The sequence below is a fragment of the Magnolia sinica genome, chromosome 14, assembly GCF_029962835.1.
Source record: "Magnolia sinica isolate HGM2019 chromosome 14, MsV1, whole genome shotgun sequence".
Taxonomy (NCBI): Eukaryota; Viridiplantae; Streptophyta; class Magnoliopsida; order Magnoliales; family Magnoliaceae; genus Magnolia; species Magnolia sinica.
The window spans coordinates 8,570,350-8,586,033 of record NC_080586.1 but is presented as its reverse complement, the minus strand read 5'-3'; the positions used below and the strand labels follow the sequence as shown (position 1 = coordinate 8,586,033).

General features: G+C 39.7%; 1 protein-coding gene and 1 non-coding gene across 3 annotated transcripts; one reads left to right on the top strand and one right to left on the bottom strand.

Moving 5' to 3' along the window:
- Positions 1 to 522: 522 nt before the first annotated feature.
- On the bottom strand, positions 523 to 594 carry TRNAP-CGG (transfer RNA proline (anticodon CGG)). Its single transcript has one exon. It is a non-coding gene; the product is annotated as a tRNA-Pro (tRNA).
- A 2,794-nt stretch (positions 595 to 3,388) lies between these two features.
- On the top strand, positions 3,389 to 14,481 carry LOC131225447 (uncharacterized). 2 transcript variants are annotated; one of them, XM_058220980.1, is made up of 12 exons: positions 3,391 to 3,557; positions 5,285 to 5,366; positions 6,176 to 6,286; positions 6,403 to 6,483; positions 6,574 to 6,598; positions 6,780 to 6,862; positions 7,244 to 7,276; positions 7,518 to 7,596; positions 7,730 to 7,782; positions 11,654 to 11,714; positions 12,876 to 12,958; positions 14,193 to 14,481. In XM_058220980.1, the coding sequence occupies exons 3-12, from the start codon at positions 6,266 to 6,268 to the stop codon at positions 14,280 to 14,282; spliced, it is 609 nt and encodes a 202-aa protein (XP_058076963.1). In that variant the 5' UTR covers positions 3,391 to 3,557; positions 5,285 to 5,366; positions 6,176 to 6,265; the 3' UTR covers positions 14,283 to 14,481. The 2 variants fall into 2 exon arrangements, with proteins under 2 accessions (XP_058076961.1, XP_058076963.1); XM_058220978.1 differs by lacking the exon at positions 5,285 to 5,366 and having other exon boundaries at positions 3,389 to 3,557.
- The last annotated feature ends 1,203 nt before the right edge of the window (positions 14,482 to 15,684 follow it).

The following is a 15,684-nucleotide window of genomic DNA, read 5'->3' as shown; positions in this document are numbered from 1 at the left end:
GGATTTAACTCTTTTTTTTGGATCTTGCCCTAAAATGATCTTTCCAAATGAATGGAGGGTGCGGATACAAAACATACATCATGGTGTGGCCAAAGAACTTGGTGACGTCACTTCCCGTAGGCAGTTTGGCTACTCAACCTGTCAGAAGCTAATCCGCGCCCATGATCAATGTATTTACTTTTAGAGGTTAGATCCACTGCAAAGCTTTGTTACTCGAGCCTGACTTACAACCCCACATGTGGGGAACATCATTATGTGTGTATGACATCCACCACGGTCCCACAGTGTTCTTATTGGATCCTCGAAAGCAGGCTGATCCAAAAATTCAAACGCTGGGACATTGTGTTGACCACACCACAAGATATGGTCCACCGTTGAAACCTTCCTATTAAGTGGTCCGACAGAAAACAGAGAGACAAGTTGGACGGATAAGATCTGTCAATCAGCAATACTTTTGTTCATGGTCCATTGTCGGGGCCCACCAGATCATTTCTGGTAGAAAAGAAGAAAGTGAAAGATAAGGGGGCGTTGCGAGAATCGAACTCGCGACCTCTCGCACCCGAAGCGAGAATCATACCACTAGACCAAACGCCCGATCGTTTTGCTGTGTAGGTTGATTTATCTATATATTCAATAGGATTTCAAGCCAGCGTGACCGGGCGCGGATAGGTTACCGGCCCGCGACGTAGCTAGACTAACGGACTTGTTAGGGCCTTCGTGGGACCCACTATGATATGTATTAAATCCAAGCCGACCATTCATTTTAAAAAGATTATTTTAATGCATGATATTACAAATGACATAGATCAGACCACACAACATAAAATCAGTGGTGCAATGACCCCACCATTGAAACCTTCTCATGGCCCACCGTAATGTCTATTTTCCATCAAACCTGTTCATAAAGTCACATGGACCTGGATGAAGGGAAAAAAATAAATATCAAATTAGTCCAAGACTTTTGTGGCCTTCAAGAGGTTTTGTTTGTTTCTTACGATGTGGTTTTGAGAATTCAATCTACTATTTACTGTGGTGTGGTCTATTTGAGAATTAAAACTAATTCATTTTTTATATTATCATATTAAATTATTTTCCAAAATGGTTGGATGGCATGGATAAAACAAATATATCATAGCCCTCAACGTGATCGACTTTCTTTGGCTAGTACCCAGTTTGGCTAGTGACGCTGCCACAAGCCAAGTGGCTAGTGGTAGGTAAAGCTGGGTATTTCTGACCTAATCTGACCTGAACTGATGTCCTAAATTGGTGTGGTTCAAGTAGGGCCAATCAAATCTGATCGTTCATTGGATCAAGTTCAGATCGTGGTCAAATTCGGACCGATCCGAACCGAATAAATCTGATCCGGACCGATCCGATCCGATCCGGAGTGATTCTTATGAATATTGATCACATATAGTCACGCCCTATCCGTGCAACCCTATGATAGCATAGGTCACAACTGGTGAGTACAAGTCACGCAAGCCTAGTACCGGTCCTTGAAACTCGGAAGCAAATTGGCTAGTATAACACCGAAGTGGATTACACGTACTGAGTAAATTCAATGGGCCCAACTGTTATTCATGTCATTTATCCAGTCTGTCCATCTTTTTTAACAAATAAATTTAAGGTTTTATCCCAAAAATGGAGTGTATCCAATCCTCAAGTGGAGCACACCATTAGAAACAATTATCCAATCCTCAAGTGGAGCACACCACTAAAAACAGTGTAAATTGAACATATAATTTTGAAAATTTATTGGGAGCCAAAGAAGTTTTAGATCAAGCTAATATTTATTTTTTTTCCTTCATCCCTGTCTTTTTAATCTTATGAACAAGTTTAATGACAAATAAACATCATTGAGGCCTTATAAATTTTTCAACGGTGGAAATCAATACTTCTATTTTTTCTTGTGGTATGGTACACTCGAGCTTTGGATATGCATCAATTTTGGGTTCAGCCACTAAAATGATCTAGAAAAATGAATGAATAGCATGGATAAACCACATGCATTCATGGTGGGCCCCAACAGAGTTTACTCCGTACGATAATAGTGTACTGAGTTATTACAACTTACACGCAATGCAATTTCGTGTTTTGCACGTCAACACAGCAGCTTACAATTGGTGTAGATACGTGTCTTGCAAAGACGAGTGGAGACGGGCCTCGAGCTCCGAGTTGTATGAATGGCTCAAATGAGAGCAAAATTACATAGGCCCCACAATGATGTATTTATTATATCCATATTGTTTATCCGTTTTTCATAATCATTTTAGAGCATTTGAAAAAAAATAAAAAATGAATCATATCTAAAGCTCAAATGGACCACATTGAAAATAGTAGTGAGGATAATGATTTTCACTATTAAAAAATTCGTAGGGCCCATCATAATGTTTATTTTCCATCTAATCTTTTAATGAGGTTAAAAATACATGGATGAAGAGGAAAAACAATTTTCATATTAATCCAAAACTTCTATGATCTTCAAAAGGGTTTCAATGGTAAACATTCGATTCGCCATTGTTTTTTGCAATGCGGTCCAACTGATCTTTAGATCTGTGTTATTCTTCGGCTCAAGCCTTAAAACGAACTCTCCAAATGGATGGACAGTTTGGATATAACACATATCTCATAGTTTGACCCACAGACCCAATTCGGTTTGAACCGTATCCAACGTAATCCGACTCGGTTTGAGTCCGGCTAATCGTACATCGGATCGGTTTGAGTTAGATGTTCCAAACTCAGTCTTAGACCGAATCAAATTCCGGTCAGCCTATATAGATTTCGGACCGAATTGAGTTGGACTCAATCCGATCCAACTCTGTCCGATGCCCAACTCTAGTGGTGGGTGCTATGTGGGCCCCACCATAATCAATGTATTTTATCCACATGTTTATACTTTTGTACACATCATTTTAATAATGTATCTTGTAAATAAGAAATGAGATAGATCAAAATCTGGACCTTAGCATGTGAAAACAGTAGTGATTGAACGTCTAGCGTTAAAAACCTCCAAGGTCCACTTTAATGTTTATTTGACATCCAACATGTATATTAGGTAATCCGGATACGGATGAAGGCAAAAACAAACTAATATCAGCTTGATTCAAAACTGTCGTAGCCCGTATAAGTTTTTCATGGTGAGAGTTCAATCAACAGTGTGGCCCACTTGAGATTCTGATCTACCACGGTTTTGGGTTCATACCATAAATTTATCTGGAAAAATAGATGGACGGCATGGATGAGACATATACATCATCTTGGGGTCCACAGAGCACCGACCACTAGCCATTGGCTAGTGGCAGTGAAGTAGCCAATCCGTACAGCGGATGGGGTTCCTGCGGCATCATATATCTCCGTTTTGTGGCAGACGTAACGGACGGCTCTGATCGCAAACACGTACTGCTGTGTCTCTCTGCTCTACTAACTCGTGTGGGCCGATCAGAACTCGTTTTCTTCTTCTTAATTTTTATTTCCGAAACCAACCCTAACCCAAGGAAGAAATTACAGAACGCTTCTGCTGGGACTTCCAAGATTCTTTTCAGAACGATTACGAACGGGTACGTTTGGATTCCGCTTGAGTAATTTTCTTCGGATTTTCTCAAAAATACAGTTGCATTTCCATCAGTTTTCATTTTACGACGCGCCCAAACGTGCTTTCACAAACCGATTGTTTCACGATTTCAATGAATGATGAATTCCGGAGTGCGTTTGGATGCACTATCCAATTGGATTGCAATTATTAGTTGACTGGAGTGGAAATAAATTGGCATTGATGTTGAGGTCTGCGCTGCAATTATGTTATCCGATGGATAGGACAATCCTAGCCTTTCGATTTTTGGCTTGAAAACAGAAATTCGAAGTCAGAACATAGCGACGGTCCACGTTTATCTGGAAAAGCGCGCAAGTTTAGCGGCTAGGATCGTTGAATCTAGGAGGATTTTGTGGCATGGTCCATCAACAGTGGGAGGTAGCTGACCAATGGTCTGGATTGCTTAGACATGTTTCCAACTCGACAGAATTGAAAACCCTAGTATTTTGTGTGGAGGATCCTGTAATCCCCCTTCCCATTCCCTTTTGCTGAAGCCTGAGATTTCCCGCTGTCAGTTGTTTGTTTGGATTTCTCTTTTGCCCCGCTCTCTCTACAACTGTTTTTAGAATAAGCTTATTTTACAACTACATGTGTGGGTTCCGTCGTGTCCTTGCAGACAAATCTCCGTCTACCATTCGTGCTCGCTCATTTTCTCTGGAGCCCAAAAATCATGCTGATTTAAACCTCTGATGGGCCTCACGGTGTAAAGTCAGGCCTAAAACCTCTAGAGTCATGTAGCCCACCTGAATTTTGTGATGGCCTGATTTTTTGGGTGTCAATTCATCCACGTGGGCCCCACACAGTCCGGAAGGTTTTAATGGTAGGCATTCCCGTCCCAACTGTTTATTGTGGTGTGACCCACCTGTGTTTTGGATCAGCCTGATTTTTGAAATAAGGGGTGAACTTGAAGGGGCACAATGGATGGATTGGGTGTGTTCCTTACACCACAGTGGGCCGCGCACATGTAGTTGTAGAATAAGCTTATTCCACAAGTGGAGGAACCAACCTCTTCTCTTTTATTGTTTCTTTAGAATGGGTGATTTGTGATTTGACTTGAGAAGTCTGCTAAGCATTGTTGGGATCTTTGGATATTTCTGATAGATTTATGATTATGATGTTAAGATTGGGTTGAGTTGCATCTGCTACAAGATTTGGTTTAGGTCTTAAACACGTGCTAAGTAGATTGGTTTGTATTGTATTTGTATTTGGAGCCGATCCATTGTCTGGAGGCATGTAAATTCATGTGCCTCCACATCATTTGTCATATGTGTGGTGTACATGGATGAGATCTGGACCATTTTATACCATGGGCTCACCGACCACCAATCAAACATTGCCTCGATAGGAAAATCCTAACCATCCAATAATGAACTTATTTATCACTGAATGCGAGCCATTTTGTACACTTGTACTTTCACTATGAAGTCCTTATGATTGTCTAATCAATACCTTTTTTCTGGTCTCTAACTATTGAATTATTGAGCACTTACATAAAGTAGTCAGCTGAAAACTATCGAACTCCCCTTTTGAAAGGTTTCCTAGAAGGGATCTCCTTAGGCAACAGCTTTTTAATCAAGTGATGACCATAAACTAATTCGTGCAAAACATATTTTGCATGTGATCTGATCTTCTTGATCCATGTATGTATTCCCACTAAGGAAATCATGGCCACTGAATTCTTCGAATGAATTGCAGATGAAGTTCTCTTGGTGCCTGCTAAGGACATGGAATGTTCATGATTTATAGTTTTCAATTTGGAAAGATGCATCACGTCAAGGTTATTCATTTTATCCCATTTCCTTTTCCAGATTTAGAAAGATGCATTATTCTCTAGTGTCTAGGATTGTCTATGCGTGAACCCACGAGTCCCATTCAATCATCCAACGCTGACCCCACCTATGAAATTGAATCATCCTATCTCTGGATGTGCTATCCACACACTTCTTTAGGTGTGCAGTGGTGTTATTTGATCTATTCTCAGTTCTGCTCTCCCTTATATGTTACTTGGCATCATCTCAAGTTAGCTAAGGGTGGTGAACTCATATGCTTCCTTGAAACTTTTAGCCAAGCCCAATTGTCAGATGTCCAAATGGTACATATCTGCTTCTGGCCATTATTGTGTATGGCCACGACTATGGCGGAAGTCATGCTAGAGTACTCCATCTCAGAATTGCTGGTATTTTGTTCTGATGCCCCTTTTTTTTATAATGTTATTTTTTACCAGATATTTCTCTTATTGTGAATAGTTTACTATCACTAGTTGGAATCGTCACAATTTCTTTGTATGGTTTAACTGAGGATGTGGGCCTTGATAGTGGAATGACGGAACTGGATATCCGACCCCAATCAGTTGGGATAAGGCTTAGATGATGATGATGTAGAGTTCATTTACCGTTTCATGGAATTTTCCTCTCTTTAAGTTAAATCAAAGTTACACATCTCTGTGTCTGTTGTGCTTATCTTGTAATCAGTCAGTGGTTAGGCTTCATTAAATTTTCCTCTCTTCATAGAAATTTCCTCCTTTTTAGATAACTAATCTTTTCATTAAATTTTTACTAATTTCCTTTATCTTTATGACTTTTGCAGCAATTATTACCATCATATTATTGATGAAAACTTCCACCGTTATTAAAGCTCATTCAGCATAAAGGGTTGTTGGCTCAAGACTACTTTGTGATGGCTCAGCCAAACAGTAATGTGAGTTCCATTCCTGAAAAGATCTCACTAGATAGAGTTCTCTCTCTCATTCCATTATGTTGGTTTAACTAGGATTTCTGATAGAATTGTTTTGGATGTTGCTTTTGTATGTATAGGCCGTTGGAGTTGACAACACTCACAGAAGGAAATTTAACCGAGAAGAATACTTGGAACGAGCTCGTGAGCGGGAAGAGCAGGTTTGCTCATATAAATGAAAATATGGTTTGATCCATCGATGATTGGTGTTTTTTGTCCACTTATGTTTGTTATTTTGCCTTGTGGTTTAGGAGGAGGGCAGACTAAAATCCAAATGTAAGTCTATGGTTACATTTTCTGCATCATGATCTTTGCAGCTGCATGAAATATAAAAATCTTTTGAAATTTGAAGCCATTGAACTGTGAGTTGTAGGATACTTTTCTTAAGTAAACTGATCTGATTGAGTGTTTTTTTTTTCCCTTCTGTTTCTGGTGAACCTCACTCCTATTTGATTAGCAAAAGGTCCTCCAGTCCAAAGGAAACCCTTGAAGCATAGGGATTATGAAGTTGATCTAGATTCCCGCTTGGGAAAGACCCAGGTTTGCAGCAATCTTTTTTTTTTTCCCCTCACACACACACACACACACACACACACACACACATATATGAAGCTACTTAGCATTATGGTAGCATACCTGTAGAGCAATTAAGTGTTGTGAATCTAGTTGGATGATATCAATTCAGGGCTGGTATCTTGAATCCTATAACTATAACCGATGAGACCCATCTCCTGTCTTCTGGTCCTAGTAATTGCAGTTTCAATGCATTATAAGCCCTGTGAGCTACAGGATCAGATTTATGAGTTATTTCTATATTAAGCCACAGCTATCTATTTTGTTATGAGATGTTTGTATAGGAAGGGAACCCAAATTTCTGCTCTTTGCTCACTTCATTTGTACCTTTTGTGTTTCATGTTGTAGGTGGTTACTCCAATAGCACCTTTAAGCCAACAGGTACTTTCTTCACCGTTTGCTTCTTATGTACTTGCGCTGCCCATTTTTCACCACATGTAATCCATCTTTTGATTCTCATTCTAATATTGGGGCACTGAAAACTTAAATCCCAGCTATTTTGAAGTATGCAGCATCAACAAAGAATTGATAGTGATTTCTTTCTATTTGAATTTATGATACATTTCAATTGAATCTTACATTTTTAATCAGCATTTTGCAATTCAATTTACTATCTTTTCAGGCTGGATACTACTGTGCAGTTTGTGAATGTGTTGTAAAGGATTCAGCCAACTACTTGGACCATATTAATGGGAAGAAGCGTATGTGTTTTTTCCTGATAAATACTGTTTTAGGCATTCAGCTTTAAAAAATAATAATAATAATAATAATCTATTTTTGCAATGCTTTTCATATCTCTTGATGATTCTGAATCTTCTGAAAATGCTACTTTAGATCAAAGAGCTTTGGGTATGTCTATGCGGGTAGAACGGGCTTCTCTTCAACAGGTAAATCTACTTACAGCTAAAGATACTTCGTCGAGCCATAAAATGTGCTCTCTAAAATGAGTCAATGATCCAATTGAAGATCAGAAAAATAGGAAACTGTCTTGTTTATATGAACTGTTTGTTACTTTACACACGCCCGCGTGCATGCACACACAAAAACAAACTGACACTTTATGAAGCTGAGTTCTCTATTACTCACTAATAGGGGACTTCTCTACTGTGCCCATGGTTAGTACATGTTGTATCCATGGTCGGCTTATCTAAACCTTGGATCTGATGGCCATGGCCCCCATTATGTATGGCCATACTCTAAAAATAACACATGCTGGAAGATCTTAGAGATATGAGCCTTTGCCTTCTACGTATCAATTTATAACCATAAAACTTATTATCCCCCTACTTGTGACTATCTAGTTAGGAAATTGGCTTGTTCATAGAGAATATTTTACTATTATACTAGTGTTTTATTAAAGACATTGCATGCTTTGACAAATATAAAATGATACAAAAGTATGCATACAAATAAATAAAAGGATGGAAAAATATAAAGATGTAAAATTATATTTAATATTACAAAATGTTCTTGTATTGACATTTGATAGGTTTTTTTTTTTTTTTGCAAAAACTATTCCTTTAAAAAATATATCTATTATATTATTACTTTAAAAATTATTTAGATTGAGATTTGTGACAAACTGTATTTTCTTAATAAACTCAATAAGTTAGATAAGTGCGTGTGTCAGCTGAATACTCTAGATCAGGAGTTAACTCCATCCAGTATGGTCATGCGAACTAGGACATTGCATTGCAAAGCTTGGGTTATTGAGTGCTAGTTAGGTGATCACTATCACTCAAACACGTGAGAAAACAACAGTTTTCCAGTTGGTTCCACACATTTGATTCTTATGATTGTTGTATTTGGTTTTGGTTGTTTTGAGACGAGCTAAATGGACAATCTATAGTGAGCCCATTCCACAACATAATTGAGTGGGAGATGTTGGATTTGAGCCCATGGTCCCACTTATGGGCAACTACTAGTGGGTGGGTCCCATGCGTTTTTTCCCTCTGCTTTTCTTGGAATTCAAAATTTGAATTTCAATTTCAACGAGAATGGACTTAGGATGAAAGAGAGACATTGGATGAGATGGGAATTCCTGACCTCATCTATACTCCCATATCTCCCTATCCCTCCTTTTATAAAAGGGGAGGCTTTCTCTCGTTTCGAGAGAGTTTCCTAGAGAGAAAATATGAAGGAAGGAATAATGATATATGTCCAATATCTCTATATAATCTAAACCATTCGTCATAATCCGGGGGTCATCTTAATTATAGAATCAGAGTAATCAGACCCTCTTTGCTCTCGTAGTGGTTAGGTGGACTTTTGGATGTAGACCACCCATTTTCGGCTTTGTGTGAAGGTTCCATGCAACATGCAACAACTTTTTTTTTCCCCAATGGTGAGCAATACAAGTTCTACTGTTTCCTTTGCAGTGGCCCACTTGAACTCTGGATAAGGCTCATTTTTTAGCCCATCCCCTAACATGGGTGGACCAAATCGAGGGACTATGTGGATTTGTCACACCATTCCTATGGGGTATGGCCAACTCAGTTTCCGAATTTCGAGGCATGACAGATTGGTATCAGAGCCTAGGTTTTAGATTCTCATGAATTATGTTGGAGATTAAGCCTAAGTTAGTGAACCGTAATGAAAGACTTAGTGTAGAGTTACAAATTAGAAGCTTGATTCTAGGATTTCCTCCCATCATCTCAATTGGACACTCTGTAGGGTAGCGAGTGAATCAAAGACCCAAACTTAGGATCCCTTTGTGATGAGTAAAAAATTAGAAATCTAAATTTAGGATTCTTGATGCAGGACAACTAACCACTCGCTCTAAAAGCTCAAACTGATAAAGCATGACGAATCAAACCCTTTACAGGTTAGGTCATCGGCCAAACCCCCCTCGTTGGCTCCACATCACATGGGTTTTGCCTCACATGAGCTACCCGCTTCACGCAGGCCGTCACCCTGAGTGTGCCCTTGCATCCCACGGGCCACTCCACTTGAGCCCAATGTGAAAATGCTCTTGCATTAATCACCCCTAATGAGGAGTCTTGAACACGATACCTCCCGGCGTTGATACCAAATTTGATGTAGGATGATGGAAACTATCCTAGGATGTAAGATGAGAGATCAATTACACATTAATTTAAGCAATCAACATGTACAATCAAACATATCCACATAATATATTCGAAAATTCAGATTTATAACACAAAGATCCTAGGTTATCACATACGTGGCACACGAAAATATAAAATTTTCAAGAGTGGCCCACTTAGAAGTAGGGACTTCCAATCTAGCGTGGGTAGTGCAACAACCACGTGGATAGATAATGATGCAAACAAAATTCTGGTTTGAGGAAAGTTTCACAAAAAAAATAATTAGATTTTCATTAGGGTTTTGGATTCATGGATGGAGATTTAGGATTGGGGTTTTAGGGATTCAAAGGATCTAGGGGTTAGGAAGGTTTGGAGGGAAATCAAATAGGGAAAACCCCAAATGGGGACCCACACGTGACTGTCCGTACGGACGCACATGCGTGCGTGTGTCTACACGTGCGAGCCCACACGTGGCTAGGTAAAAGGAAGGAAAGAGATGTAAAATTGGGTAAGGCTTTGATGGGTTGAGAAGGCTGTAAGGGAAGGGAAAGGAGGAAGAAGAGAGAAGAAGAAGAAGAATACCTTGTTGGAGAAGAGAAAGAATAAGAATGCACCTTGGAGAATCCACCACCAAAAAGCCTCTACCTTTCCACAATTCAATTGGAAGGGAGGGTTTCTCACAAACCTAAAAAAACAAAGAGGAAAATTCCTTCATACACGACGGCTTCTCTCTTTTTTCTTCTTCTCAATAACTCCACTAGGGTTGGATGTCCAACACCCTCCCCCCCCCTTGTGCTTTTATAATTAAAAATTCAGAATAATTACATCTATGCCACTCACTTAAGTGAAATGGCCCATCATCCAAAATAAGAAAACTCAAACACTTATTATCAATCTCATCCATCAAATAAATCTTAAAAATAACAAAAAATACAAAGGAAGCAAGATCAGAGTCCAAGGGGCCTAGATCTAAAAGATTTGATGGCCTGATGGCCTGATCAACAAGATCACCGGACCCTCTGCTTTCAGTGGGTTTTTTTGAGGCAATAAAGGTCTTATTCACTTGGTTTATTCAGGCCCTATTACTCCAAGCAAAATGCATGTCTATGGATCTCTTTAAGAGGCCCTTCGCATTTCAGCTTTATCGGGGCTGTTGCAGTTGAATGTTATTCTAAGTAATATTTGATTGGGTAAAAAACGTGGGTGCTGAGCTGCAGGAGTGCTTGGTGTTTAATAACATTAGGGCCCTTGACTCTAGTCTAAACATTTTGTTTCCCCATGTCAATAGAGGAAGGAAATTATAAGAATGATAAGGCTTAGATAATATCAGTCAAAGAGGGAAATTAGATGATGATGATTTAAAAAAAACAACTGCAATTAGTTGGGATAAAGCTTTGATGATGATGATGTCAGTAGAAGAGGGAAATCATACAAATGTGTTGGCAAAAGAGGGTGTGAGACGACAAGCTCTGTGTTAGGAACTTCCACTTTTGTTTAATGCCTTTGGTGCAATAAAAACATTGACAATGAACACACCCTAGGTTCTGACCACAATGCATTCCAAGTCAAAGAATTATCCCATTTTCTGTTCCATGGTCATTGTTTCTCCTTGATTTTAAGTCCTGTGTTTCAAGAATCATAGCTCGAGCTTGGTCTTGTCAATTGCTTTCTATGCTTACAAACAATACAATCCTTATTTATAATGTTTCAGGTCCAAGATCGGTTTGAAATTCTCAAGAAGCGGAAGGTTGCAGACAGTTTTACGGAGCAAGGTGAGGAAATATAGAGAAAAAGAAAAAACCTTCTAAGTATTGTGACTTTGACGTTACTTACCAACCGCTGCTGTGCACATAATTTGGGTGGTTAGTTTTCAACTTGAGAAGTCGTAGGGTGGTTCATGCATTGAGAGATTAAGGAGGTGATTCAAATTATGTGTGTCAATATGTTCATTAGAAAATCATCCAGGCCAAAAATCTGTCTGGTCTGTTCATCTTGTTGGCCTCATGTGTATTATTAAAATGGATGGTAGAGAAAGGACGAGAAATGGTCTATAATCATTGTGTATGTGGCTCTCCTGATTAGTGGACATTCATCTTTGGGATGTGCATGGTGTCCACCACATGGCAAGTAAAGCCTGAATCTCATGTACATGTGCTATGTTGGTTTGTGTGCCACAAATTGCCTCTTCAATCTATCCTTGCATGAATTGCCTTGGGATTTCACTTTTAATTAAGCCCCTCAACGTCTCCTATTGAAGCACTAATGCGGGGCCATTTTCACACCAGGCTCAAGTGGGGTGGCCTATAGGATGCCAGGGCACACTCGAGGTGGGTGACCCACAGAATCCATGGATTTGGGGCCCGTGTGAGGCGGAGCCCATGGATTTGGGGCCCACGACGGGGTGGAACCCATGGATTTGGGGCTCACAAGGAGGGTTCGGCCGAAGACCTATCCCATGGATTTGGAGCCTGAGCTATGAGATAAAGGGATTAATTTGTCATGCTCTATCAGTTCGAGCTTTTAGAGCAAGTGGTTAATTGTCCTACATCAAGCACAATCTTTTTTCCAACAAGATGCACTGACATTTAGATGTACTTCGGAAAGAGCATAAATGTGCATTTAGCACTATTTGATTGGTGTTGATTTGCACTTTCCAAGTAAGCTTTTGTCTGGCAAGTGCAGAAACTCCTGAAGCCTACAAGAAGATCCATTGATCTGGCTCAAAATGGGGAGTGAAATGCACTGGTGGCAGAATTCAGCACAATGGTTGTTGACTTATTGTAGCCAATGGGCATTCTACTCATTACAAATAAAGTAACTTCTAAATGTGAGCCTTGTGGAAATTTTCATAGGTGATGTCTTGTATAAGCATTAGTCCTTTTCAATTGTTTGCCTGGTTGCATAATAGATTGATCAGTTCATTGTGGGTTCAGATCTAGATGAGAGGATATTAAAACAGCAGCAAGAGGAGGAAGAACGGAAGCGGCAGCGCCGAGAAAGAAAGAAGGAAAAGAAGGTAAGAACTGAGTAGTCTACTTAGATCAACTTCTGCTTCTGCCACACAGGATCGGTAGGATCTATCATGAGATTGCACAACTTTGCAAAATGAACTTCTATTTTGTGTAGAGGTAAAAATGTTCTTAAATGACGCTAAATGTTGAAAACATGTTTAAACCCACATTAATTCTAGAAAGGGAATGCTCATTGCACATGAATTCCCATGGGGACACGGGGCGTGTAGGCACAAGATCTGGACCAGGCATCTGTTGGGCCCCTTGTATGGGGTGCCTGGTCCCACCAGGTGATCTTAAGTGGCCAATTTGCAGAAGAAAAGGTTGTCAGCATCCATCTTGGGCCTGTTCCAGTTGGGGGCTAAGATAGTCAAGGATATGTTGCATTAAAGGATAAAATCTACATATAGGTGGGTGTTTCATGCCTCATCTTTCATGATTTCCAAGCACGAGATAAAATATGGTGGAGAGTATACTGAGACTGTCCACTCACATGCTCCAAAAACTGGAGTTGCCCTGGTTGAGGGAACTTTAGCTGTGATGAACTTCGAGTTGTAGCCTGCAGGGCTTGAGAGGAGATGAGGGGAGAACTAAAAGAAATCCAAGGATGGAACCTTAGAGATAGGAATGATGGGCCATAAAGGATTTATAAAGCTGATCCCAAGTAGCTGGGACATGGCTATATGATGGTGTTTGGCGATAATGATCCAAGATGGAATTTCGTCCAGTCTGAAAACACAGGGACCATCCTAATGGTAGCTGTTTCCCTAACATATCAAGGCAAGAAGGCACTACAATGTTAGAGAATGAAGCTGACCCAATGAAGTTCTTCTTCTTTTGCATCTTTTTTTCACAGTTAAGCAGGACTAAAACCGTAGACCTTGATGATGAAACTCAGGCTGCCTACCGTTGAGCTACTGGCTCAAAGCCCAAATTAAGTTACAAAAACAATTCAGATATTGAAATTGATTTTTTATTCTTTTATTAGAAAAACCTCCATGAATTTAAAAAAGGATACCTTTTTTTTATATAAAATTCTACCTCAGCGCACTGAGGGTAATTTAGTTGACACTCTGTTAGTGGCGTTTCTGTCAATGAAGGACAGTTCATATGCATTGCAGGTTATATATACTGTCTTTTCTTTATTTTTAGATTCCTGCTGAACATGTAATTCCCCAAGTATTTTTGTGCTGATAGTGCTTTTTTTTTTTTCCTTTTGAATTTATTTTTTTGGTCCAGAAAGAAAAGGAGGCAGAGAATGATGCAGAGGAGGATCCTGATGTTGCAACCATGATGGGCTTTGGAGGTTTCCGATCATCCAAAAAATGAAAAATACTCGGGAACGTGAAATGGAATTTTTTATGTAGCCATCACTTTCTATGATTGTATTTCTGTTCCATATAAGACCTCTTCTAGGAATGTGATTTTTGTTACTGTTGATTTGTGCCTGATAAGTGTATTATCATGACTAGTATCCTTAGGCCTTATTATCGATATAAGAGAGTATCTGAGTGCTAAACGCTAATAACTTTGTCATCAAGCATTTTATATATAAGCATATGCGGCGCACCTACAAGATCTGGACTCTTCATCTACCGCCCCCAACCATGGATATGCTGTACACCAGAAATCACGCCAATCAGATGTCAGAGGTTTTTTGCCCTTTTTGAGTGTCAGACGTTGGGTGTGACTTTTTTATTAGCTGCACTTTGTATTACCGAATATTCCTTTCAATCAGTGGCTAGGATCACCTGATCTACTGATATTTGGGTACCAGGATGGTTGGCCAGATAGGTGAAAGGTCTGATGTTGTGTACGGAAATTGAATGCTTGATTAAGATGATGTTCATATGAATAGATGACACTCAGGACATCCAAGTTGTCCAACAGGTGGGCCTGCCTGGAAGGTGCTGGCCCAAAAGTTGTGCATTTTTGTAGGCCAACTTTTTTTTTTTTTGTTTAAAATAAAAATAAAACTATTAGACAGTACTCGATTGTAAACAACCTATGTAATAGTCTATAAGAATGCACCTGTGGGAGTTTTGTGCTCCCATTGCTGGTTCCCAGCCAAGATGCTCCCTAGCCCAGATGAAGGCGGGTTTCAATAGGTTGGTGGCTGGGGTCAGACTTGTAACTTTCATCATGAATGAATGGAATCATCTAATTTCTCAGCGAGGGCATCTCCTAAATAGGACAGACATCCTGGATCTTGTACTCATGTGCCACATGCACGCATGTGGTGACTGCATATACATCACCATCTGGGATTAGTGACACATGTGACGAGTTCTCTTGCTAATTTATTATTTTTGTTTTAGCATCTTCGATCTGATCTCTCACCTTGGTGATTAGGTGGTTTTTTATTTTTTTATTTTTTTTGAGCGCTTTCTAGAACAAAAGGTGTAATAAAATGCAATGAAAGCACTAGTTCATAATGGGCCGGACTTGTGGACCTAAAATCCCAGCCACACATCACCACATGATTACCTCAAGAGGGTGATGAGTTTGTACATCCAACCTTGAAGTTAACCTAGGCGTGGACCCATGTGCCTGATTTGTAGCCCATGAGTTTTATGTATCAGCGCGCTACCAAATAAGTCGGGTTTGGATCCTCTGTCTAATCTATAGTCCCTTTAAATCGAAATCCAGGTCATTTGGACTGGACCGGGTCTAGACCCGCCCATTGCAATGAAAACAATCATTTCCCAACTTCAAATTACCGTTATTCTGA